At 43.2% G+C, this 25,033-nt stretch overlaps 1 protein-coding gene across 1 annotated transcript in view; it reads right to left on the bottom strand.

Annotated features, from left to right (window-relative positions):
* Positions 1 to 973: 973 nt before the first annotated feature.
* FRMD1 (FERM domain containing 1) overlaps positions 974 to 25,033 on the bottom strand; it is a 40,943-nt gene continuing 16,883 nt past the window's right edge. The window contains exons 4-14 of the mRNA XM_021544196.2: positions 18,126 to 18,205; positions 15,987 to 16,063; positions 14,177 to 14,363; positions 11,864 to 12,019; positions 9,507 to 9,572; positions 9,230 to 9,298; positions 8,868 to 9,042; positions 7,648 to 7,983; positions 7,379 to 7,507; positions 5,936 to 6,015; positions 974 to 3,926 (exon numbers count right to left, since the gene is read on the bottom strand). Of these exons, the coding sequence (XP_021399871.1) occupies positions 3,639 to 3,926; positions 5,936 to 6,015; positions 7,379 to 7,507; positions 7,648 to 7,983; positions 8,868 to 9,042; positions 9,230 to 9,298; positions 9,507 to 9,572; positions 11,864 to 12,019; positions 14,177 to 14,363; positions 15,987 to 16,063; positions 18,126 to 18,205 (1,643 nt within the window). The 3' untranslated portion in view covers positions 974 to 3,638. The remainder of the gene's footprint in view (positions 3,927 to 5,935; positions 6,016 to 7,378; positions 7,508 to 7,647; positions 7,984 to 8,867; positions 9,043 to 9,229; positions 9,299 to 9,506; positions 9,573 to 11,863; positions 12,020 to 14,176; positions 14,364 to 15,986; positions 16,064 to 18,125; positions 18,206 to 25,033) is intronic.

Consider the following 25,033-nt stretch of genomic DNA (forward strand, 5'->3'; position numbering starts at 1 on the left):
CTCCCAGCATCCCCAAGCCAAAGCTGGATGAGTTTCTCAAGTCCTTGAAAATTTGTATACTGGAAACATAGCATGTACTGGACAAAAATATGAAGCACAAGAAAGGAAATCTTAAGAATAGAGGTAACACTATATACAATACCAAAGTACATAAAAAGTAAATTTTTTCCAGAGGAAAAAAAAAAAAAAAAATAAGAGGCTCCCAGTGAGCAAGCTTCTTCAAGAAGAGATCCAGATAGTCCTGCAGCAGTCCTTCATAGATTTATGACCCAAGAAAAGAAAACTTTGCTTTATCCATGCCAGACTCCTGGCCAGCAGGTTAGGTGACCTTGGTGGAGTGCTCTTGAGCAGCACTGTGCATCCTGTGGGCTGGCAGCTGTCCTTGGATGCAGCCCCCGGAGGATGCTGACAGGATCTCTCTACCTCCTTGGGAGTTCACAGGCTTGGTTTACTTGACTAACCACCAGGAGCAGCCTAACTTGTCTCTTCAGTCAGATTCAGCCCCCTTGAGCGTCCTGCTGACTCCAGCCTGCTCAGCTGCGTTAATACCTGACATACCCTTTGGCATCGTGCTACTGAGAATAGCAAGGAGGAACAGGATTGTTCCAGTGACTGCAGTGCCTCTGGGTTTGTCATCACAAGCTGAGCTCATATGGATTAGTCTGGCAGCAAATTCATTTCTACAACCCATTTCAAACGGAAGACACAATCCTCCTTGGACACAAAAATGGCTACACAATTACCTTTTTTCTATCCATACTTTATTGCAGGTGTATATATAATTATTTATATTTTATTTTAAACAAGAAAATCCTTTCATGGAAAGGAGAAACTTTTACCATTAAAATAGAGTGATTATAACATGAGTATTTTACAAATATGTACAAATATTGGCAGCTAGTTTCTAATATCAGCTGATAAATGCTTACACACTAATGTCTACCAAACTATCAAGCCCAAAAATAAGAGACCTTCTAAATCCAAGCAAAAAATAAATTTATTACTAGCAGAAACAGGTGGTTTTGTTTGTTTTTTTTTTTTTTTTATATGAATACAAAAGTTGCATAATAGATATTCACAGTGCTCATTAGCTATTGATTAATTCTCAGTCTATACACAAAGTGTCTGGTCTCCCCTTCATATGCATATATCACTTACAGTACTGGAGGGAACTGCACAGACCACAGAGAGAAGACAGTCAGACCTGTAGAGTTTGCCTTCCCTACCAGCCATGAATAAATACAAGAACTCCTCAGGAATGTCCAAGGCAGTGGAAGTTCATGCAAGAGTCAGTTACACTGGTTTTGGGCATTGGTGCATTTTGTAACCAGTGGCAGCAGGATTACGTGCTTCACCAAATCCTTTGGATGCAACTGCAAAAACAGAACAGTGAGGTGCCTGGTGGCAATAAACACTTTTGTGATGTGGTTAGGCTGAAGCAGATATGGATGTGATTGTCTTTGAGAGAAGTGTGCACATGGTGCACACACATTTTATGACCATTTTCCAAACAGCTATACCCACTGAATTTTGACCTTTTTTTCCTGTTAACAATCATTCCCAGAACCACAAGTAACTGTACATCTGTGTGGGTGGGAGAGCAGCAGGTTAGTGGGGTCCCCACTCCAGACCTCCCCATCACATTTTCACAGACAGGTACTGCTGCAAGGCTGCTCCCTGTTGTACAGCCACTGGCCTCCTGGATCCTGGCCATGCCCATCTCCCGTGGCTTACGGCCAAACAGGACCCAGGTAACAGGGAGTGACTGACAGTGGGAGGACTGGACTGTTCAAGAGCAGCTAACCAGATTTCCTTTACCCATTTAGATCCATTTAGAAGAATTTATTTTGGACACAGTAAATATACCTCAAGTACTCTTTGCAAAGGCATTTTGGCTTTGTTTGGAACAAAGGAAAAGAGGCTACAGTGAACACACAGTTCCTAACTGTTCATTAGAACAAGAAAGAACAGTGTGATCAAAGAGGGCACAGTTAATTAAGTCATGGCTACAGTGCACGCAGCTTGCGTCTGGTGCTGGATTCATCTTGTTGGATGTAGATCAGTAGAGCCCACTTCAGTAAATGCAGATGCACCTGCATGGCCTGTCTCTACATCCCATTCACACAGAAGTAGCAAGATGATGGACTTCGAGGATTTCCTACTTTAACGATTTATGAGAATGCAATTTACCAGACAACTACTGAGCTTGCAAGCCCACCATCAAAGCAGCAGCTCAAACCTTTCCTGAATTATGCCATCTTCAGCTTTTGATGACATGCAGAATACACACTTCCCCAACCAGCAGAATAGTATTCCCCTGCTTCTAGAGTTTGCCAGAACACACCTAGATGGTTGTCAAAAGCTGGGCACAAAGCTGGGCCTTCAAGTACAAGCTTCCCAATGCTGGGAATTGATGAGGGGAGGAAACCAAACACATATTTATTTGCATGTAACAAGGTAGCAGAATGTTTTCCACACCAAATGCTTGAATCAAACAGCATAATTATGATTATTTCCCTAGTGAGAGCCAGCACAGCCAGATCCACCACTCTCAAGATCACCAAAACAAGTAACCTTGGTCTGTCACACACACACCCTACACTTGCACCATCATCAGTCCTGCAGCACCACACACACATATTTGCATGACCTATCCATGACTAAGTAGGGCACAGTCACTCTGTCTGTCCTTGCAAAGTGACTTTCTCCAGTCCTTACCTGCCTCCTAAGCAGAGGGAAAAAAATCTAAGGAACAGATTTATTAAAAACAAAGAAAAGAACAGCATTAAAGTATGAATCAAAGTTAAGGGGCGATCATGCCTGGACAAATTCTCCAGTCACACTCCTTTCTCCCTGCCAATTAATGCTCTTGCCCTCTGTACTCTCAGAAGCAGCCGTCATTTCTTTATCTCCTCCCTATCTCCCCAAGAATATAATGCCAATCTGCATCACAGCAGTAGTAGACAGCTAACAGTTCCATTTGTTGCAATAAAGAAAAAAAAAAAAGACCACACATTGTATTTGGCTGGATGCTTACAACAAAATAACAACAACAAAAGAAGAAGCAACTGGCAGAGCAGGTCTTGCTCCCAGTGCAGCCAATAAGCAACTTGTGTTCATTACAACTGAAGCAGGCCAGATACTTCCATACACAGCCCTCCTAATGTGCTAAGAGTATATCCTGGCCTGACAGCTGCTGGCAATGTTGCAGCAGCACAAACTGAAGACAAACTATCTGTACACTAAAATTAAGAGACATAGACCACAAGAGAAAGGTAGGAACATGACGTAGACTTTACATTTCTGATTAATCCATTTAGACAAAGTTTGCTTTACTAGCCCAGTGTCAGTTTTGGTCCGCTATTTTTTGGTTTTTATGTTGGTTGTGTCCCTGCCAAGGGTGCAGGCCACTTCCATTTTCTGCTCAGACAGATACTACCAATGCCAGTGTTAAGTGCTACACTCCAGTTGATTTGCCCTGTAGCCATGTCTGCAGAAGTGATGCCACTTACTGATACGGAGCTGAATAACAAAGCCGCTCACCATCTCCTGCAAGAACCAGAGTGACATCACATGTGTTAATGAGGTATATATTGCTATGATGAGCTATTTCCTGGTCTGGAAGAGCTCCAATCTCATTACACCACAAACTCCTCTGGGAGCTGGTCCTCTCCCAGAAGATCCAAGGAGAGGCAGTTCATGGATCGCTTCCCGTAAAGGGCAGACTTGGTTTTGCAGTCCGCTGTAGAATACACACAGCCGTAGACAGACAGCTTATCCTCCAGGCTGCAGCCGAAGGTGTAGCTGTGGGACGTGTCTGAAGACAGTGTGGCACTTAGCGATGGGTGCCGGCGCTTGTACAAGCGGATGTCATCCAAACTCTGGCTGTGCTGGTCCATGCAGCTTCGGCTTTTAGGCGGTCTGACCTGCCAATTCAGCAAGACACACACTAATAAAAACAATGAGCTCAGACACAGCCTAAGGATGCTGCTTGTGCATGCTAAAAGTTTCTCAAGATTGTTTTTTCCCCTCTTTCAAAGGAGCCCCACCAGCCTTCTGAAAGGTGTTGGCTTAAAGAAGGAGCTGTGAACAATTCAGAAATTACAAGTGCATTAAGCTGCCATGTCATGTTGAGCTGGATCCTGATCTGTCTGCCCTGTGTCTCAAGTGTTCAGTACAATGGATGAAACACTTGACATATACTGACACCTGAATGACCTCACACTTCTTGGAAGATCCAAGCAGTTGTCCTCAAATGGACAAAGTGCACTTAACAAAAAACTACGCCAAGTGCCTGAACACATTAAGTCTAATGAGCTGAAAGGCAGGTTCAGAAGGCAACCATGTAAACTAATGGGTTACAGTGTCCAGTAATTGCCACAAACAGTTTCATCTACATAACACTCTTCCATAAAGGGCAGCAACAAATCAGAAGGAATTCCCAGAGGCACCATCTTGCTACACAAGCCTCTGTGAAGGAATTATTGACCAATTGAGGGTATTTCCAGCATTAACAATTGTATTTTTTTACTTGCTCTGCCTCTTTAATAATCACCTGTTAAATGCTAATATTAAGGCTAATTTCAAGAATATAATTTTGAAACCAAGACACTTTCATTGGCATTACAGAAGACTTTCTCCCAGTATCACTTCTCTCACTGCCAAGGGAAGGGAATTTAAAAACTACCCTGAGGAAATCGGGTGCTGACTCAGCTATACTCCCAGGAACAGGAATATGTTGCACTGTCTAATCAACTCTAAGGCAGCATTTAGTTACATGGCCTTGTAAGGAAGATTTTGACAGTTTTCTAAGGAGGCACCATGTATGTGATGCACTAAAGCGGTAGCCAGGTCTATGCAATCATAAAGACAGTCCTGTGTTGAGCAAAACCATTTTTATAAAATAGATACCTCATGATCATTTAACAGCATAAGCATGGTAACAACAGTAACTTTAGAAACATCACAGCTTTAAGCAAGAGTCCTACTTCCAGCCATGAGCTGTTAAGTCTTCTACTCAAATAGAGAATTAAATTCATTATGAGTTGTACTGTATGGTCTTTAGCTTTGGAAAAAATAACCAAGATTTTGTTCATGTCTCCTACAGCACTTTATGGGCTATTTTGCTGATAAATGAAAATTTCTTTAATTTTTGACTGGGTCCAGAAAGAAGCATGCAAAATTAAAAACAAAGTCATAAGAAGTGATTAAAATCCTTGTTATGAGTTTTAGAATTCTCTCAACAGGTAAGGAAAATTTGGATTAAGAGAGGGAAGAAAGGGTAGAGGTGCTTTTTTTTTTTTTTGCCTTTTTTTTTTTTTTTGGCTGGGTTTTTTTCAAAAAACCACAACATTTTTCAAAAAACCACAACCCACTGCAGTGGATACAGCTATACTTTGAAAAGAAGTCTTAAAAAGACATTTTAATAAGCCTCTTCCAAATATAACTCCTTCTGTGACGTACTTTGACAAATATAGTTTGCCTTTCTCAAGTGTTTGATGAAAAGAAAACCTTGACAAGGACTTTAATACACACAGCCTATAATCATACAAATGATGTAACAACTAGAGCTTGAGCATCTGGTTTTGCTTTTATGTAAGCTACTTCTGGCTTCAAGATGATCAAGTTTGCAACTCACATCCAAACTGCATCTTTGCGCTGTATTGCACTGAAAATCTGGAAATGATTGATTTTCCATGTCCCATCCAGAAGACTAAGGTAGATAATAACTTTCTATACTATTCTGAGCCCAAATGCTGCTCTTATCCTACTCCTGAGAGCGGTAGCTGGCCAGCAGCTGGTTTTGATTACACCATGTAAAAATCAGTCAAACCCAAACTAATCCATGTGTCCTAATTTGCAGCTGTCTCCATTACACTAGACCTTAGTTCAATGCTCACACACAGACCCTTTTGCTGAGCAACCTCTTCCTTACCTGCTGAAGGGATTCCACACTTTGGCCTCTCATTTTGATTAGTGTGACTTGCACCACAGACAGAGATTCCGGATTTATAGCTGCAAAGGAGAAGCAGGAAGTGAAAAGCATTGCAAGTTTGAGGCTTTGTGGGCTGTAGAAAAGGGAAGTTTTTCTCACAGGCCACATTCAAACAGTGGTATCCTCTTAAGATAAATATACATCATTAAGCACCCTCAGTGCTCCAGGAGTTTTGCTCACAAGTACTCGTTTTTGGCCCTAAAGATCAACGTTTGAAAACTTTCAAGAAAACAGTTTCTTACCAATTTGCCCCATTTTCACCCTTCTACCTTTGCTATAAAGGCTGTATATATTAAGGCCAGACAACTCCTGTATAACTCTGTTGCCTAGCATTCCCTGTATCACAAGCCACAAAACTTTACCTAAGAGTTCCTGTGACCATCCCATTATTCTGTTGTTGGAGTCCAGGACACCCCTCTGGCTGGCCTGGCTGTCTCAAAACCATAGCAGGGGTCTCAGAGACCCTGGCAAGAAGTCAAAAATATTTGTGGCTTCAATTTTAGCCTGTGGAAAACTGTCAATTTTGTACAAGGAATTACAAGTCACAAGGGTTTGAGTAATGTAATAGGTGAATTGACACAGGGTGGAAAAAATAGAATTTTGGAGTTTTTAAGATAAGGGGTTCAGGGGACAAGATGGAGGGATTTGGGCATGTCCTGACCTTCTTCTTGTCCTTCATGTCTTGCTGTGACAGTGACACTTTTCTATTGGTTTAAGGTAGAGACACACTGTCCAACATTGATCTTATGTTGGGAACTGTAAACTGTCTTAGGGGAACTGTAAACATGGTACACATAGTTTTGAGTATATAATGTGGGAGCTGCTCAGGACTCGAGGACAGACTGTTATGGCTTCTCTACTAGGCAGACCATGGCAGGTCAGAGAAAATATTACAGATAAGAAGAAATAAACAACCTTGAAAACACAATCAGAAACATCCCAAGACTCCTCATTTAACTGTGTTTGGGCTAGAGAAGCAAAGACTCTTTCGAATCTCTCTTGGGGTCACCCTGACCTACAGGAACCCCGAGAGAGAAATCCACATTCTGTGTTTGAGGCCCTTGGCTATTTTGTGGCATACAAGACATTAAAGCATATTACTTCCCTGCAAAAGGTTTACCTCAATTAACTTTTTGTCATTAACTGAATATAAGCTTGGCACATTTAGAGAGGGGAGACTTTGAGGAGCAACACTGTACATACAATACAGAATGCTGGCCTGTAAACTCTAGATGAGCTGCCTGCAAATCCTGTTGCAGTAGGACAGTAAATAGCACTGGTAGCTGTTTAGAAGGAGATAAGAGTTTTTGTAGATTGCTCAGATTATGCCTGTTGCTAGAGCCTTAAAGAACAGCATTGAGCAGCAGCAGAAAGCCATCTCACCTTGGCAGCTAGCAGCATCTAGAGGCAGGGATTCAACAGATTCTCCCACAGTGGCCTCCTCTAACTGGTTTCCCTCTAAAGGCTCATCTACAGGCATCTCCTCTGGCTCATCTACTGCCAGCTCAAGCTCTAGGAGGAAGAGAGCAGCAGGAGAATAGTTAGCATTACACTTGTGCTCCAAGCTGCTGTACAGTCTCTTACTCCCTGCCCTCCTGCAGGAGAAGAGAAAAATTGGCTTAGAAGTTGCTCCACATGTCCAATTTCTTTACCATCATCCTGAGCATCATCTTCAGCCCGCCCTTTGCTGCCACTGTCAATGCCAGAGCTACCATAGCTGATGGTTGAGCTGCAGGATTTCTCTTTCCTGTGCACCCGGTCAATGCTGAAGGGCTCATCCACGGACATTTCCACAGACACGCGGTGCCTGGAGTCAGCCTCGATGCCCGAGGTGTGGGAGCTGCCGTGACTCCCGGTGGACTGGCGCGAGAGGCGGTTATCCCTGCGGCTGCCCCCGCTGCTCCCACTGCCACGGGAGTTCTTGTCACACGGGTCCAGGTCCATGTCTAGAGTGTCACTGATATAGGATTCCCGGTAGCGCTTCTTCTCTGAGGAAGAAAGAAGGGAGAAGCCAATAAGAACTTTAAGGAAGGTAACAAAATATATTCAGGAAGTTCTGTTGGCTTCAGCCAACAACTAAGCAACAACCGCTGCAGCTACTGAACAAATACAGGGACAGTTTTGTATTTTGTTTGCTCAACAGATGGATGCTCAGGTGGTTGTAAAAGAATTAGTCATACTCACAGTAAACCCAGCATCTCCTAAATTGGAACAGGCAGGTAGAGGCAGTTATGATACAGAAAACAGTAGGTTTCAGAGTGAAGGTCAATAACAACAAAGCAAAACAAAAACGGGGAATTAGTGAAATTTGGTGCTCAATCTTTAAAATCAGGTGCACTGATTGGTTCTTGAAATACCCACCACTATATGAAATCAGCTCAGAACAAGATTCCTGTGGCTGGTATTTGGTAATGATTTATTATTTCTCCCATGGCATGTATCTGTTGATGGTGGATTAAGAACTCCATGCGACACTAATGGACACAAAACAACTGAGGGCTTTTTGCCCACAGGCACTTGATCAGTGAGCCTTTCTACAGGTGACTGGCACGTGCCACTGGTTGCACCCACACAGCTCAAGGCCACTGCTGTAACTGCACTGACGGGAAAGACAGAAACCACTTGAAAGGAGATATCCCTCTACTGCTCTCACACAAACACAATTTCTGATCACAGTCTAGAATGTGGGAACCATAAATACTTCTTAGGAATGGACTTGAAACACACCTAACACCTCTGCTTCTATTACTGGCACCCCGATAAAGCAGAAACACCATTAATTCGATGAGAGTAGGCACCATGAAACAACAGGAGCGACTAACACACTGCATTCTTCCTCTTACTAAACTCACTTGGGTGTTCCCTAACATACCTTCAGCCTCCTCCAGTTTTTGGATCTGCTTCAAAACTGGCTGAATATTCAGAAAGAGCCGGTGGCTGTTGCTGAGTAGCTGCAGCAAATGGCGTGACCTGAAGGGGCAACCCGTGTAGTAAACCAGTTTCCGTGCAGAGGGCAAACCATCTGGCTGGATTTCAAATTTTTTCCCCTGCACAAAGAGGAAAGATGCCAAAGAAATGAGCAAGAGCAGATTTTCAGCCACACAGCTACCAGAGATAGCTGTGGTCTCACGCGTGCAAGTGACAGGACCTGACACAGTAGCACAGGCAGGCCGAGAGCTCTGCCACATCCCAGGCTGGCAGCCACTGGCAGATGGCCTCCATTCCATCACTCACCAGAAAGGCCAGCTTCCCGATGTGTGACCAGGGAAAGTCGTAGAGGAGCTGGCGAACGTGATTCACCTCCTGCAACACATCAAACTCAGAGTGACACAGGGACTGGCAGGTACAGGGTGGAATCAGCAATGTGCAAAGAATTTGCAAACAACCAAGAATTTGAGATATGTGGAGCCTGGGGTTTGCAGGGGAGGCAGAGGAGCCACGGTGAGGGGGGAGGACAGGGAACTGGGCAGAGTTAATGCTACACCAGAAGGCTTTCACAGCAGTCTGTTACCTGATAGATGTGCATTCCTCTCAGGGTCAGGCCCAGGATAACTGTTGGTCGATCCTCCTTCTTATCCTAAAAGAACAGAAGAGTCAAAGGTTAATCTACAAAGACCATGCTCTTGTTCTGGCACCTACTGCAGGAGAGGTAGCAGGACTCCTCATCACACAGATGCCATCAGCTCATTTGGTTTTTATTATGTTTGTTAAGTGCACCTTGCCTTGTTGACCCTTGAAATACCTACACCTAAAATCCCCTCAATACTGGGAGGCTCAGGCATTTCACCAGCATATATCCTCGTTGCCCTGGACAAGGAATCCTGTAGATTTGAGAATGGTGGACAATTACTGTTCTCAGAAGTACCTTGTAAACTCTCTTGTAACCACTCTCCCCCCATGAACATGCACCACTCTTGCTCTCCAGGTGACAGAGAGCCCAAAATAGAAGGAGAACCCATTCCCCTCTCCTTGCCACAGCACTGCTGTTCCCATCCAGGGATTTGTTAGATCTTATATGTCCCTTGGTTGGGGGAGAGCTAGTCAATGCCCAGTTACTGGGCCTTTCATTCTAACATTCGACCTTGGTGTTGGGAGTAGGTGGTTTTACATGAGTTTTATTACCCAGGTTGAAATACTGTCTGACTTTTAACTCCTGCTGCATCTTGGTATGACATACTTGGCCTCTATTCAGATTCTTTTGCTTGAAGACCAACAATATAATAAACCAATTCTTTCAGCTTCTTCTAACACAGCAGAGTTAGCGAAGGGAACACATACCTTTTTTTTTTGTTAGGAGGAAAAGCAGAAAGAAAACATGGGGGTAAAGATGCATGGGCTCACAGAGCTCAAACTTTATGCCACAACTTTCTCTCCTCATCTGGCTTGCAAGATACAAGCCTTATGCCATCCTATTACCACCCCCTTTGTCCCTGGTACCATCCATATCTTCTGCTCAAAGTAAGAAACATTAAGAAATAACAAAAAATATTTTCTGGCTCCTAAGGACAAAGAGCTTTGTAAATCAGTATTGGTCTGAATGAGAGATAGGGGGTGTGTTGTGTTTTCTTTTGCAGCTCCTAAGCTCAGTAGAAGCCATGAGGAGGGTGTTAAGACAAAAGTGACTGCTTTTGAAATCTCAGAGCAATCAGAACACCAACACCTTCACCTGGCACCTCTCTGCACTTGCTCAGGCAATCTGTGATGCAAGCATCACCCAGGAGGAGCATCTCTCACCACAAAGTGAGATAACTGTGTCACACAGCAGGAATAAGACTATTAAGGGTCAAATAACACATGGAAGAGTACATGATGCCTAAATTCAAGGCAGACAGGAATTTAAATACTAAGAGCAACCAATTTCACAGCCTTGGTGTTTTCAGATATAAAATGTATCATGTCCTGCCAGCTGAATTTCTTATAGCATTCAAGTGTAACTAACTCTCTCATGACTGCATCACTAACAGCATTAAGAATCAAAACAGAGAACAGAAGAGAGGTAGGTGAGCATCTTTGGTTTGCAAGCAACTAAGCCTGGACTACTGATCAAAATTTATTTTCTCTACAAAATGCATGTTTCTTCAGTAATGGAAGCTGTTAGATATGTTCAAAGGACATGTATACTTCCCAGACACAATTGCCACTGAGCACAAAAACTCAAAGTTTAATTATGAGTCTGACAGAGGAGAGTATCTCCATTTGGAAAAAAATCCTAAGCCATTCCTAATTGCATAGGCAGGTTTCACTCACCTAAGTGGAACAGAAAACTTCTCATTACCATTTCTATATCTAAGCACAGCATGTGAAAATGAACCACCTTCTGTTTAAACAGGTTTGGGTAAGAAGTCTAACAAGGAACAATGTAGGAATTCAAAACTGCCAAGAAAAGCACATAGCTAAAAAATGCCAGCCACTCTGGCAGGGTTGGAGAAGGAATGGGATACAAAAGTTGGAATGACTCAGTGTCACCTTCAGTTATTACACAACATTTGTGTGAAAGCTGGCCGACCTCTTGTCATTATTTCAATGAACTACAACAAGGAAAAAAAAAGGCTTAATTGACTTCTCTGGTGCAATTCTACTGACAGGCAGGGACAAATATGAAGTTTTGCCATTCCTGTGGCTAGTTCCTGCTGCCATTCCTGTGGCTGAGGAACAAAACTAAATTCCAGCTACATCTGTATATTGGTGACATCTGTATATTAGATTTGTTTGTGGGGACAGCCCTCATTTAGCTGAGCATTTTAGATTTGTTTGGCCTCTCTAAATCAGAGGCAACCATCCCTCAAAAGAAACAGAAAGAGAAAAATGCCATGGTGCACTCAATTAATGATGGGAGAGAAGTTCAAAATAAGAAGCTCTTTGTTTAACCTTCTGCAGCCTGTAGAAGTGGACAGGCACATCTTCCAGCAGGCAGGACTCCTTAATGAACTTCAGCACTGCTTCCTTAGCGCTCAGGCCTTGCTGTTCTCGGTGCATCTCTGGGGCATGTTTCAAGATGTAGTCGCTCCCCCTCTTTGCAATTATCTAAACCACAAAGAAAACAAACAGGTCAGCAACTCTTCAGCAACCCCCATGAGAGGCAGCTGTGATCAACAGCAAAGCAGTGGCTAGAGGTGGAGGAGGTTCATATATTCCCTCAAGATGTTGGTCTGTGTTTGTCTCTACCTCCCTGGAGGATAAGCTTTTCAAACCGCCCAGATGACACCGATGTCTCCAAACAGATCCTAGTGGCAAAACTGTAACAGACCAAGACTACAGAGATCGTGTCAGCCTTTTTCACTTTTAAGTATTGGAATTAGTTTTCCTAACTCTTGGCATCCATAAATGTTTATGGGCAGATAACAAATACTCCTCTGCATGCCAACACAATCAGCAGCAACATCTCTGCTGAGGCAGAAATACTAGGTTTTCCTTTTAAGACCAGAAACTACACATTAGGCTTATTTAGCATTTCCATTCTCAAAGGGGTGGATAACACTATCTCAAGGTATTTTTTTTATCTATTAGGAGTGGTTGGCAGGCACGTGGCTTCACTAAGCAGTAGGAAAAACCTGCCCTGAGCCTTTTGCTCCTGCCCTGCAAGCGCCCAGTTCCCATGTTTGCCCACGTGTCCTCTTCATATACAAGGATACTGCACAGCTCAGCCCTCTCCCATACTCAGCTGGTTCCTTTCAGGCTGTGAGTGGCAGTGACAGGTAAGAGGGATGATTGGCTGAATTCACTTCCCAACATCCCCCACCACCAGGATCATTTGAAACTGGATTGCACCAGGTACCTGAGAATATCCTGCCAGCAACAATCTGTCCTGGCTCAAATCACAACCCCACCACCACCCAGTTCCCACTTATATTTAATATTAAAGCCCCTGCTTACTCTGCTAACACCTTTGCCAACCCTGCCAGATTGGTTGCCCTCCCACAAGGAAGGCTGGCCTTGGTGGAGGACAATATTGATGCTATCAGCTGTGCAGTATCAGCAAAAAGAGATGTGCCAGCTCCACGGTTCAAACCTGGGTGTGCCAGCCCAGGGCAGCAGTGCCTCTCCTCACTGGCACAAGAATTGCAGCAGCCCTTGGCCAAATGATATGAAGCACGTGTTGAAGGAAGTGATTGTGTTGGAGGAGGAGATTACTCACTATCTCCCTGTGGGAGCCCAGGGGCAGGGAGAGGAGCGTCCTCATGCCTGCCACTGTTTGTAATGATGTAATAAATCACCCACATACTTGTGGCTCAGCACAGGTGAGCAACAGTCTGTAATACACCCTTTAACTGCCTCAAACAGCACACAAGACCCACCATTTCCAGCTCTTTGTTAGCTACCTCCTGACAGGCACCCCATAACAAAGAATGGCATGGGATAACAGTCTGTTGCTGGGAGAAAGGCACACTGATGCACAGCAAGGCAGGCAAGCTAGGATTTGTGCATAAAACAGATACTGGTCTTCAGGACAAGTCCTGTCACTGGTCTGAACCTTCTCCCCAGAGCAGAAGACAGTGCCATCTTACAGGGGAGATGCAACTTGCCTGGGACAAGCAGCTAGCTAACAAGAGTCTTAGCTAATTTGCTTTCATTTGTCAACTAAATCAATTCTTGGTTGTAAGTCATGAAGGGCACAAGTCACATGCACGTGCTTATTAAAGAGACATGCAAATACTTTCTCTTTCCTCTTACTGCACTTGAGGCAGAGATTAATGACAAAGCAAGCACCAGAGGCACTGCAGAGCAGTATTACCCCATAGGTTTCGGATCTATCCATCCCTGAGGCAAGCATTACAGAGAGGGGAACAAAGCAAAATAGACTTGGCTTTGCAGCCCTGAGGTTTTCTGGAGAGCTTGGGTTGTGCAGATCTTGCTGATGTACTACTGGAAACATGTAACCCTTTAAGCCATAGAAGAATTAAACAAGACATCTGCACTGCCAGAATTACTCATGTGACACCAACACATTTCATCACCAAGGAAGGATGTACCACCAACCTCATTGATAAGTGAGCCCAGGAATGTGCACTTACATCCAGTGGAAAGACAAGAGATCTCCTGAAGGACCTTCAGGGTGATACTCCACCCATCTGCCTGATCACTGCAGTGGGAGATGGGGAATTGCATGGCTGCAGTCAGGTACCGCCTTGGCATAGCTCCTGCTGCATGCATGATCTGTTGACAGGTTCCCCCCAAACTTACCCATTGTGGGAAATAAGCCTGAGGTTCAAAATATTTGCCAGCATGGACCTTCTCTCTGTAGTTGCCCAAGTCTGCCTGTAAGCTGTAGGCAGCCAGCAAGAAGTAGATTTCTTCTTTGTGGTTGCAATGAGACATAAGTACTTGCTCTTTGAGATGGCAGTAGTAGAGCTGCCGTGCCACCTTATCGCTGCAAGACAAACACAAATTTACTTCAAGAACAAAGTTCAGATAAGGCGCCTCAAAAGCATCATGCTGAGAAGAGGGATTAAACTTTGACACAGCTCATGTGTGCCAATGCCACTTTGATACAGCTGTGTGTATAAGGAGCACCAAACCAAGATCAAGGTCTTCTCCCACTAAGTGTTGTACAAACATGAGAAATGGTAGCTTCTACCTTGAGGAGCATAAGATCAGAAGGCAGAAGGTAGATGAAAGAAAAGTCACATCACAGCTGTTTTGGAGACTGACTACAATCAAGCACTTCTATTTCCCTGGAAAGCCTGTAGAAGCCAGGGGAATCAACTCCCTTGGACTCCCAGTCCTGTTTCTTGCACACCTGTCCTCCTTTTCCCTCTAAACTTGGCACTGCTTTTTGTTTCACCTTGCCTTAGGCTCATGTTAGTTCTGAACAGCTAATTCCCTGCAAGGTAGATCAAAAGACACGGGAGCCCTGGGCTTGTTTTTAGTCTTCTTCCTCAAGTTGCTAAACAGGGATTGTCTGATAAGGAATAACTATGGCATAGTCTTAATAACCCACACACCCCCTGCCCTCAGAGAACACGGGAAGAGGGCTGCTGACATACGCATACAGATGAGGTGCTGGACACTATGGTCTGCTTGTAAAAGTGTGCAAGTATAGTTTGAAGGGGCAGAGAACTATCTCTGCATGGCTGTACAAACCTCTGCAATTAAATTACTAGCGCAAGAGAAATATGCCTGTGATGGTGGAGGATAGATAATTCGGGAGTGGCAGAATTATACGTAATCTCTCTTTGTACAAAAAAACCAAAATGAAACAAAAAACACTTTTCAGACAGACACACTCCATAAGAAAGAGCCCCCTGTTATCCCAAAGTGAAAGATTATGGGGAGAGAAAACACAGAAAACCACAAGCTTTGCTCAAGACAAGAACAAATACCAAAAATTTGGTAAAGATTTTAATCCACCTAAATGATCTCAGCTCTTGGCTTCCCCCAGGGACAGAGCCACACCAGAAGTGCTGATGTAAATTAACTCTGTCAGTTGTTCATTTTTAACTACCTCATCCTTTGTTCTGTACCGTGGGTGAGGGTGGTGCTGTTTTGAGTACAGCCCATATTCCATGTGAATGGACTACAAATGAAAAACTCTTAACTTATGAAGTCATTTTTTTTGTCAATGCATGAAAGTCCATTTCCAGGAGTAGACTGCACAGAGCACTGCTCAAATACAAAAACCAGATCCAAAGCATGTGCTTTGGAGTATAATAACTATTTTTGGTATATTTATCCAGTGCCTTTCATACAACCAAAAGACACCAGCAAAAGAGTGCTAATCGTGTTTTGATAACGTCGTCATTCAACCTGCACTTTCAACACAGATGGAAAAGCAGTCACAATTTTCCTAGGGATATGGAGTATGATTCAGGCAGAAAACATTCATAGCTGAGTGAGGACGTCTGTGAAGGTCTTAAAAAAAGATTCAAGCAGATTTTTAAAGCTTATTTCAATGAGTTCACAGAGATGAGCTTAACAAAGAAACATTTTTCTTTCATTTTAAGAACACACTGAATAATTCAAAACACAGTAATTACCACAGAAGAGAACTTACCCTATTACTCTTCCATTTTCTACGTAGTATTGTACTCTAAAGAACGCAACAAATGGAGGGCTGAATTTCTCTGTCCCCTAGAGCAAAGACCGAAGACAAATTAAATTATGATCAACATCTAAAACTCCTGTCACCCTATCTGGTAATGTTCTCTCCTCTGAAATTCACTCCCCATACTGCTTTCCATTTGCTACTCTTAGCTCTTGGCAAATTTTAGGAGGGAATCTGTCTTGGAGGGTCATGACAATGAGGCATCACAAAACTTTCAGACAGGTTGAACGACAAAATCTCCTAGGAAGAGCAGAAGATTTTTGGATAGGAGGGATGAGCTGGTGTAAGAGTCCCAGTGTAGCCTGGGGACACCCAAGCTGGCCCAGAATTACCTAGCTCAGCACCTGGCAGCACCACAAACACATTTGTGCTGAATGCAGCAAGTTTAAGCCAGGATCCCTGGAAGCGCCAGGCAAGGCAGCAGTGCAGTGTGCCACGCTGGCATGGCCCTGGCATTTGCAGGGCACTCCTGGGAGCAACCATCCCTCCCTGCACCACAGGACATCACCCAGCACAGACACACGTGCTGCCACGCTCACTGCCTGCGGCTGAGGCACACCAGCCTGGTATCTGCTCCCTGCCTTTTATTTGGCAGGGCTCCTGGTTAGTTATTCACACATTCCTGCAGCCACAGAGCAAAAGGCAGTGGTGGTGTCTGCTTCACACTGAGGAGTGCTGTTTAGAAGAAAGCCAGCATGAGGCCTGTTGTTTTAACTACTGCCTATCTTTCCGACTTACAGGTTTGTTTGAGCAGAAGAAAAAAAAAGAAAAAAGGGTAAAAGAAGAAAGGAAAATCTTAGTAGCTCATTCTCTAATCTTTCCTACTTTGCCACTTTCATGTTCACACAGGTAACTTTGCTCCCACAGGCAGTTCCAAGACTTTGCTGGTCAGATCCATGTCACTGGGACAAAGGCATGCCCTCCATATGCAGACAGCTTCTTGACCATGCAAACATCTCCACTTTATTTCTGAACTTGTTCATAGTCACCCTATTTTATCAGCTGGACTGGCCTTTCCACCTGAAACATCTTCATAGGAATTAAATCCTTGTCAACTAACCCAGTCCAACAGGCTAACTCATCTCAGACTGTAGTACTGCCAAGAGAAACTCATTCAGTCTTCTGTGATTCACATCACACCAGAGGTTCAACACTTATACTGACCAGAAAAGTGTAGCAAGAATCCAATCCCAGAGCGACCTCAAAGCGTACCCCATCCTGAGGTGACCAGAAACACCTGCTTTGGGAAGCTCTCACTGGCTGGACAGACAGCCCCTCCACATGCCTCTGGCTGTTTCTGAAGTAACTCTCACTTGTTTGAGAAAAGCAGAGTCCATGCTTGGGGATAAGAGAGATCCCCAAACCTCACTAGTTACCTACAAACTTTTGTAAGCAGCAGAAATGGCAAGTGTGCCTACTCTGCAAAACAAAACACTTAGGCAAGGTGGAACAAAGACATTTACAACTTTTACAATAACCCAGTTAAGATATCTGAAAGCAATTGCATGATATACCTTGTTCTAGACAATTGCTCCTCTATTAATGACACACACAAACAGGCATTATCATGTCTGAATGAGCAGTATTAAACAGTTACATATGCTTGTCTTTATTTCATGTAGGTTTTCCCTCTCTTGTCAGGGCTAGCTAGCTTTAAAGAACTAGGACTTGTCTCAAACAAAATATCCTTCCTCTCCCTCCACTATCCTTCTGCACATACTCTGGGAAGAGTCACAGATCCAGCCATTTTCTCTGTATCAGATGTAGTCACAAAAGGTTATTTTAGGCTGTTTTGCTTAAGGATAAAAATGAGGTCTCCAGATTAAGAGCCAGATAAATTAAAATGCAAAACTGACCAACTGACCTTCTACACTTCTGCAGCAGCCAAGCAGCAACCATGTGGTTACTATTGCTCAGCTAAAGTTGCATAAGGGGTTGGTTTAGCTCTTTTGATTACTTGTATAACTACGCAAAAGTCACTGCATCTTGTTACTGAAAAGTATTCTACAGACCATCTTCAAGAAATACTTTATGGACCTTAGTTTAAGAGTTTTCATTTCATTGTGCAGTCCAAAACACCTCTCTTACTTTGTTAGTCTCTTTCTTCCATTCCTTTGAAAAGTATTTGCTAAGCTTCTGCTCCAGGTCTATAAAAACATATTCATTATCTGAAAGATAAGAAAAAAGCAATTCAGCATAAAATAATTGGAAATCTCATTAAACATTTAGGTTACTCTACAAGTTATTTCTGATCAGGAAATAGACAGGTCAGAAAATAAAAAAAAGGAGTACTCTTAAATACACATGCTACTCCAGACAGCAAGGAAGGAAGGTCATTCACACCTTCAAGAGATCCTGAGCTACAGATTCCCAAACACCTTAGCCAAAAATGCAGAATTCCTGCTTTATAATCAATAAGCCGTTTACAAAAGAGAGAAACATCATCTTACCCAGCTAATTGTACTGTCTGTTTACTAGATTCAGTGTTTTTATTATTAAACAAGCAAGCCGTACCCAAGCTTGTATTCTACCATCATGTAGCACCATGGTCCAACATGGCACAAGTAAGTAAACAGAGCTGGGTATTTGACAGGTTTCATCCTCTGCATGTGAAGGGGATCCTCTGAAAGGGTGAGAAACAAGAGGACCAAACACAAACACCTTTCTCAGAAGGTCTGGTGCATCCTGTTCACACCCAACTTCTTTCATATAGAGAAAAGATAAATGAAAGGAAGGGAAACCTGGCCTGCCTCAAAACACTAAAGGACCAAGACTTGCTCTCCACCCTACTGAGAATGAACAAGACACAGCCTGAATGGCACATCATCTTGAAAGAGGTCTGAGCTGCTTTCAAAACTGATGTTTCATAACACTGCTTACCAATTATCAAACACAAACAACTCAGCTAATGAAAGATTTTTTTCCTGAGTCTTCAAGTCTCTTAAGGAGAGAGAAAAAAAAAAAAAAAAAAAAAAAAAGACAAGACCTGACAGGTGTTTCAGGCTGCAGTAGCAATGCCAGCTGAGCACATTCACCTGACCAGTCCCTCTACTCTTTGATCTTGCTTAGGACAGTGTTTTGACAGGTGACACAAGTGCCAAAATGAAGAGCTTGCTCCTTAAACATGAAAGGAGCAAGAGTAAAAAGGGGAGGGAAGAAAAGAAAAAAGAATCCTTCACAAAACAAACTTCTGCCCCTTAAGAGCAGCCCAGACTTCCAAATGAGAGCCTGCACTCATGTCTGTATTATGGCAGATGGCATGGCCAATGTTACAGTGCTGAAGGGGGCTCTGAGCAACCTCACAGCCACCCTTCCTAAGCATTCCAGATCCTTACAGGGGCAGATACAAAAAACCGATTTCTTTGCTAGCTTTCAAAAAACAAGCAAGCAAAACAACCTCCTATTGCTACCTCCTTCAGCTCCTACCTCAAGTTAAAGAAACCACATCTGGTGCTATCCAGAGCTGGCCCACACATCACCCTACTAGGAAACCTGTAAAATAGAAGTAACACTGCATAGAGAAAGGACAAAACCCAAAAAAATCCTGTTTCTGTCTCCATGCTCTTTCCTGCATTGTACTGCTTGCAGCTGCACTTTTAATATACCTACACTTGTTTATTGTGTTACTTGACACATCACATACAGAAACAAAATAGTATTTAACTGCACCATCAAAGTGGCTGTATGGAATTTCTGAAAGTATCTGTGGTGGCAATTTAAGTGCTGTAACACACAGGATGATATGGAAGTTATTTTTTTCTGTTTTGACAAGGAGAGGAGGAGTTTTTATCATCACAGAGATTGCATCTCATACCTGCCTCTTCACTTCTGTCTAAGATAGGGTGGCTGGGGGCTACACTGGCCCCAGCCCTTCCTTCTCTAGGTCCAGTAAGATCAGGTAACACTGCCTGGAAGAGGCTGATACAAGTCCTAGTCAGTGAGAGAGAGAGAGAAGGGTTTGTTCATATTAGGCTTGTCTCTGTCAGCTGCCATGCTGGTAAGCATCACTCCATAAAGCTTTTAATAAAAATTAAGTAAAAGCTCATTTAAGAAATGAATTGCACAGCAAGCCACAGGAGTGGGATAAAATGAGCATGCCACCCAGTCCCTCCCTGGGCTTTGGCAGTCCTGGAGCAGGGCAAATCCTCCACTATGGGCCCCCCACACAGCATGGGGTTGGTCCCGTTGGCACAACAGCCAGTGCTGGGTAAAGCCTCTATCAGCTCTGCCAGCACTGTGGTCTTTAGCTGACACCTTCTTAAGAGGCTATAACGAGTTGAAGAGTCAGTTTTCCTTTCTACTTCAACAATGATGCCATGCCCAGAGGCATTTAGAGAAACACATTCATTATTCTTCAATCAGGAGGGAAAAATTGGAGTAGCAAGCACAGTGACATACCCCAAACCATCCCATCACCCCTGAATATTACCTCAGAAAGGGAAAAGTGTGACAGAACTATTACACTACAGTAAAGCCATTTGTTACCCACACCCCAGGAGCCCCTCTATATCTGTCATGTTAATTAGGTTAGAGATGATTTTGTGAGGGCACAGATGTCACACCTGAGGATTCCAGGTTATTATCAGGGAGATAGTAACTGGGAGATACACATAAACTACAAGATTAAGCCAGGCTACAGGAGGACACCCCAGTGTATCATCTCTTTCTGAGGGTCCCACTCCTTCCCAGCCCAGTTCAGCATCCTCCCTCCCCTGCAAGAATGCAGCACTGCATTCCTGCCTTAATGAAGTGAATATTGCTGGAATGTCAACCTGCAATGTAAGCCTCCATCTACAAAAACAAAGAAGTACTTCCCTCCACAGCCCTACTGCTTTGTGGATGGCTTTATTTGTTTGTTTTTTTTTTCTTTTCCCTTACACTGGATTAGCGATGAAACCCTGAGATCTTATGCCAGATGCTAAAACTGTCTGTGTTGAAAATAAGTGTCTCTAACAGATATGAGGGCACCAAACTGCAGCACCTCTGAGCAGTGCTGTAAAGGACAATATAGAAATGCACAGATGGCCTCCTTTCCAGGGAAGAATAAATTTGATCTGTTGAACTAAACAGGGATGGATACTCAGCAGGTACAAACTGTCATTGCTTCAGTGGCTCATCTGAAGGACAAGTGAAAGGTACTGAGGAGCTGACTGAGAAGCACACACACATAAAAATACACTCTTATCCACCTGCAGCTACTGACACCAAGTTCATGACTGTCATCTCAGCACTGTAGGTGATCTTACAAATACATCAGCTCCTCTTGAAAGGTTCCCCCATGTACATATATACGGATTCCAGACCTGGCACAACTCGCACTGCACTGTAATCCCAAGAATGCATCTGGACAGGCAGCTCCTTTGCAGTAAATAAATATACACACTTCTCCTAATTCCACCTTTAAGAATTCTCAAATGAGATTGAAAGGTTATGCTGTAAAAATCACATTCAAAATAAGCAGTTACTGGAAATGTAGAACACTTCTACTCTGCAGAATTAGCTTAGCACATTTTATGTATTAAAAAAAAATAGAGGCCACGCATTGTTGCAAAAAAATAATGTACCAGGTCCTCAGTTAGAAAAAAGTGACACAGTTCCAGTGAGTAATGCAGACTTACAATAGGCATTATTTACACTGCAGGAAAAATGGGAATAGAAAATTATGGCTGTAATACAGGGTCAAATCAGTTCTGAGTCATTGCTAACCCAAAGGCCATTATTTTGCATTAACCAGTTCCTCCTCATCTCATTTTTTATGAAAAGTAACTCCTCTGCATAAAAGCTAAATAATGGTGAATGCAAAAAACCTGTTCTCCTCCTGTGCCCACTGTGGGCTAGGAGCACCAAGAGATTCCACCAAGGTGTTCTACCAAAAGTCAGAGCTTAGGCCCCAGAGGCAGCCAGGAAGATCCCATTAACAAATTTGGCTGAGTCATGTATATTTTAGTAATGCAACTAGACAGCCCAGAAGAATAGGATTCAAATAAAATATAAATTAGTGTGAAGCCAAATTTCCACATAGCAACCATTTTCTGCCTAAAAGAGAAGGGAAAAAATTATCCATGGCTATTGCACTTAACTTTTCCCAGACTCATCAAGAAGCTTCGTGGCAACACCACCATGTCCCCTGAAATGCAACAGGAAAGAGAGCAGGAGCAGGACAGAGGGATGCTAGGGTTAGGGGAGAGCTGAACCTTAAAAAAACCCAATAAACAACACTACAAAATACCTCACAACACATGCTGTAGACCTCACATAACCTGAACACCAGCATGGATTTTTTTGTTTGTTTATTGAAGAAGAGCCAGCTACACACCCCTTGTGCATGTAGATCTCCCCAAGCTTTCAAGCATTAGTGATTTGGGAAAATCACTACCCACATGGCACCTGCTCCCACCACCTCTGCATAGCTTCTCAATACTCCTAGTGTTACCTTTCAAGCCAATAGAAAGAAATGTTGCCCACTTTCTGATATGTGATTGACTTGTTTACTAAAGGGTCTAAAAGAACTTGGTTCAGGATAACCTTGTGTTTTTAGCTTTAGCTGGAAAGTACATGCATCCCAAGCGAAGGGAAGAATCACAACAGAGGCTGGGAGTAAAGCAAGGGAGGTCCTGGCTGAGGTCACTTTACCTGGGATGGACACAAGGCACATGGAGGGTAGTATATAAAGAGACAATATCAAGAAGCCTGAGATCTCGTGGTGTCAGGAACTGTTGATGTCTGAACGCTGAGCTAAAGGTTCAGTCATTCCTCGTAATAGATAGGTACTGCCAGAATTTTACATTGGCATCTTACGTTTAGCAACAAGGCATGCCCAGGCAAAGATCTTCAGACTTCAGCAGTGTCACAGGGGATTCTTCTGCACAAGAAGAGCTGCAGAACCACTTCCAGCACTGCTCAGCCAGAGGCAAACAAACCCTTTGCAATTCTCAGGCAGGGGAACACTTGGCTGGATGTTATTCTGATACCAAAGGAGAAACAATTGACAGCAAAAAATTGCCTTCATAGGAGGAGACCATGTAAGTCCTTTCAAGGCATACTTTATACTCTCTGTACATCTGAACGCCTGCAACTCCCCCTAGGTGGTACATTTCTGCACGTATTTTTCTTACATTGCATTTAACTTGTCTGAGGTACCAAAGTAACTGTAATAGAGTTGTACCTTAGGTTAGAAAACAGAAGCAATTCATAAAGGAGATTCAACTACGCAAGTAGATTTAAGAGAAGACAGGCATGAAGCATGGATAGTGAGGAAGGACTGGTGTATAGAAATCATAAGGTATTTCAGAGAACTTCTGTTATTTGTCTCCTAAATAACTCTTTGTTATAAGGGACACTCATGTGATATAAAGATAACCTGTTAGCATATTCTGTCCATGAATTTCAGTACTGGAGGATATACAGATGCAGAAGAGTTAACTGGAGGCAGAGTGGTTTTTGCAGAGTTAATCACTGAGCTCCTTGGTAAGCATGCGCTGGGAAGCATAGGCCTGGCAAGGTGAACAGCCATAGCTCTAAAAAACAGACTATTATCCCTGAGGCAAGGGAGCTGAAGCAAAGGGATTTGGTGTCATAAGAAAGCCAGCCTGACAAATTCATAAGAGGACACAGAGACAGTGGCAGGGTATAGGAGCTGCAGTCTTGCTCCTTCCCAATTGAAGGCTTCCATCTGCTTCGGTACGGCAAGGTTTGCTCCTAGAAAGGCATCACTCAAAACTCAGGATCGAAGAGATCTGGGTTATAACAACAAACGAAGTCTGGCTGTTCTTTGTCTGCTGACATTCCGCTGTGTGTTAGAAGACTGAATGAGTCGCTGCACACACTTTCTGATAACAAGAGGGAAACCTCCCGCAGGGCACTAGATAAGGTTGACCCCACAGGAGGATTTGCCATATAAGACCCTGCTGCTGAAGCCTATGGAACCAGATTGAACCTGGCAGGGTCACAGGATCTTTCACTGAGCAAACTACAAGTAAAAAAAAAAACAAAAAAAACAAGCACTTCAGCAGCAGGAGTAGATGATGATCCATGACAAAACTAGAAGAGCAACATGTCCCAAGGTTTGTAGGACCTCCCATTAATGCATATTCCTGTACTTGATTTTCAAAGTGATCAACTTCTTACTGATACAAGTTTTTTTCTCCTCAGATATATTGATTGAAGTGGTTTTCCTCTTGAGAATAAAAAAAGAGTTCAAGAGCAGAAGGGATGAAAAATTCCATCCTGACACTATTACTGTTACCCTTAATCCTGGAGCCTGCCCTCAGCATTCTGCAACAGCCAGAAGAGAAGGCAATATATTTAGGCATCAAATGCTGGGAAAGTTGCTGCAAGACCTGCAACTTTGATCTTACAGCATTCGTGGTTTGCAGCTTGCATGGTGCTTTATGGTCCCATTTCCCTTTTTTGTCACTCTTAGGGAGTTAAACTTCTGTTTATGATTAAGGACCCCAATCTCTCCCCCTCACACACATACTTACTATGAGACCAACTGAGCATTAGTGTATCTGTACAACGTCTGCAGGTCAAATGGGTTCCTAATCCAGATAATCCATGCAGCGTGATTGGCTACAGTTCTGTAGAAATCCTTTAATTTTCATTTTCTTGCTACTGCTGACAGTCGGGGTTTTGTTGACAAATTAGCAAAGTAATGGATGCAGGTGGATTAGAATACCTTCTTTTATATGTGGCAGTATCAGACTGCCAAAAATAAATACACATTAAGAAACCGGGAAATATATCATTAATAAACCAGGATGGCTGTTTTTTCAAAAATGTTTCTTGAAGCTGCCGCATAGAGGTGAAAGCATGATGGAGGAGAGGATTACCTTGTTCAAAAATGTAGATGCTTCCCCTCCATTTCTGGGATACCTAGCTCAGCTTTTTCTGAGCCTCCCCCCCTTCACAGCCTCTGTGGGATGTACACTGACTTGCTACTCAGCCAAGGCAGTCGACTTAAGCACCCACAGGTGTTGGCAACCCTGGGAATGAAA

Source organism: Lonchura striata, chromosome 3, assembly GCF_046129695.1.
Source record: "Lonchura striata isolate bLonStr1 chromosome 3, bLonStr1.mat, whole genome shotgun sequence".
Lineage (NCBI taxonomy): Eukaryota > Metazoa > Chordata > Aves > Passeriformes > Estrildidae > Lonchura > Lonchura striata.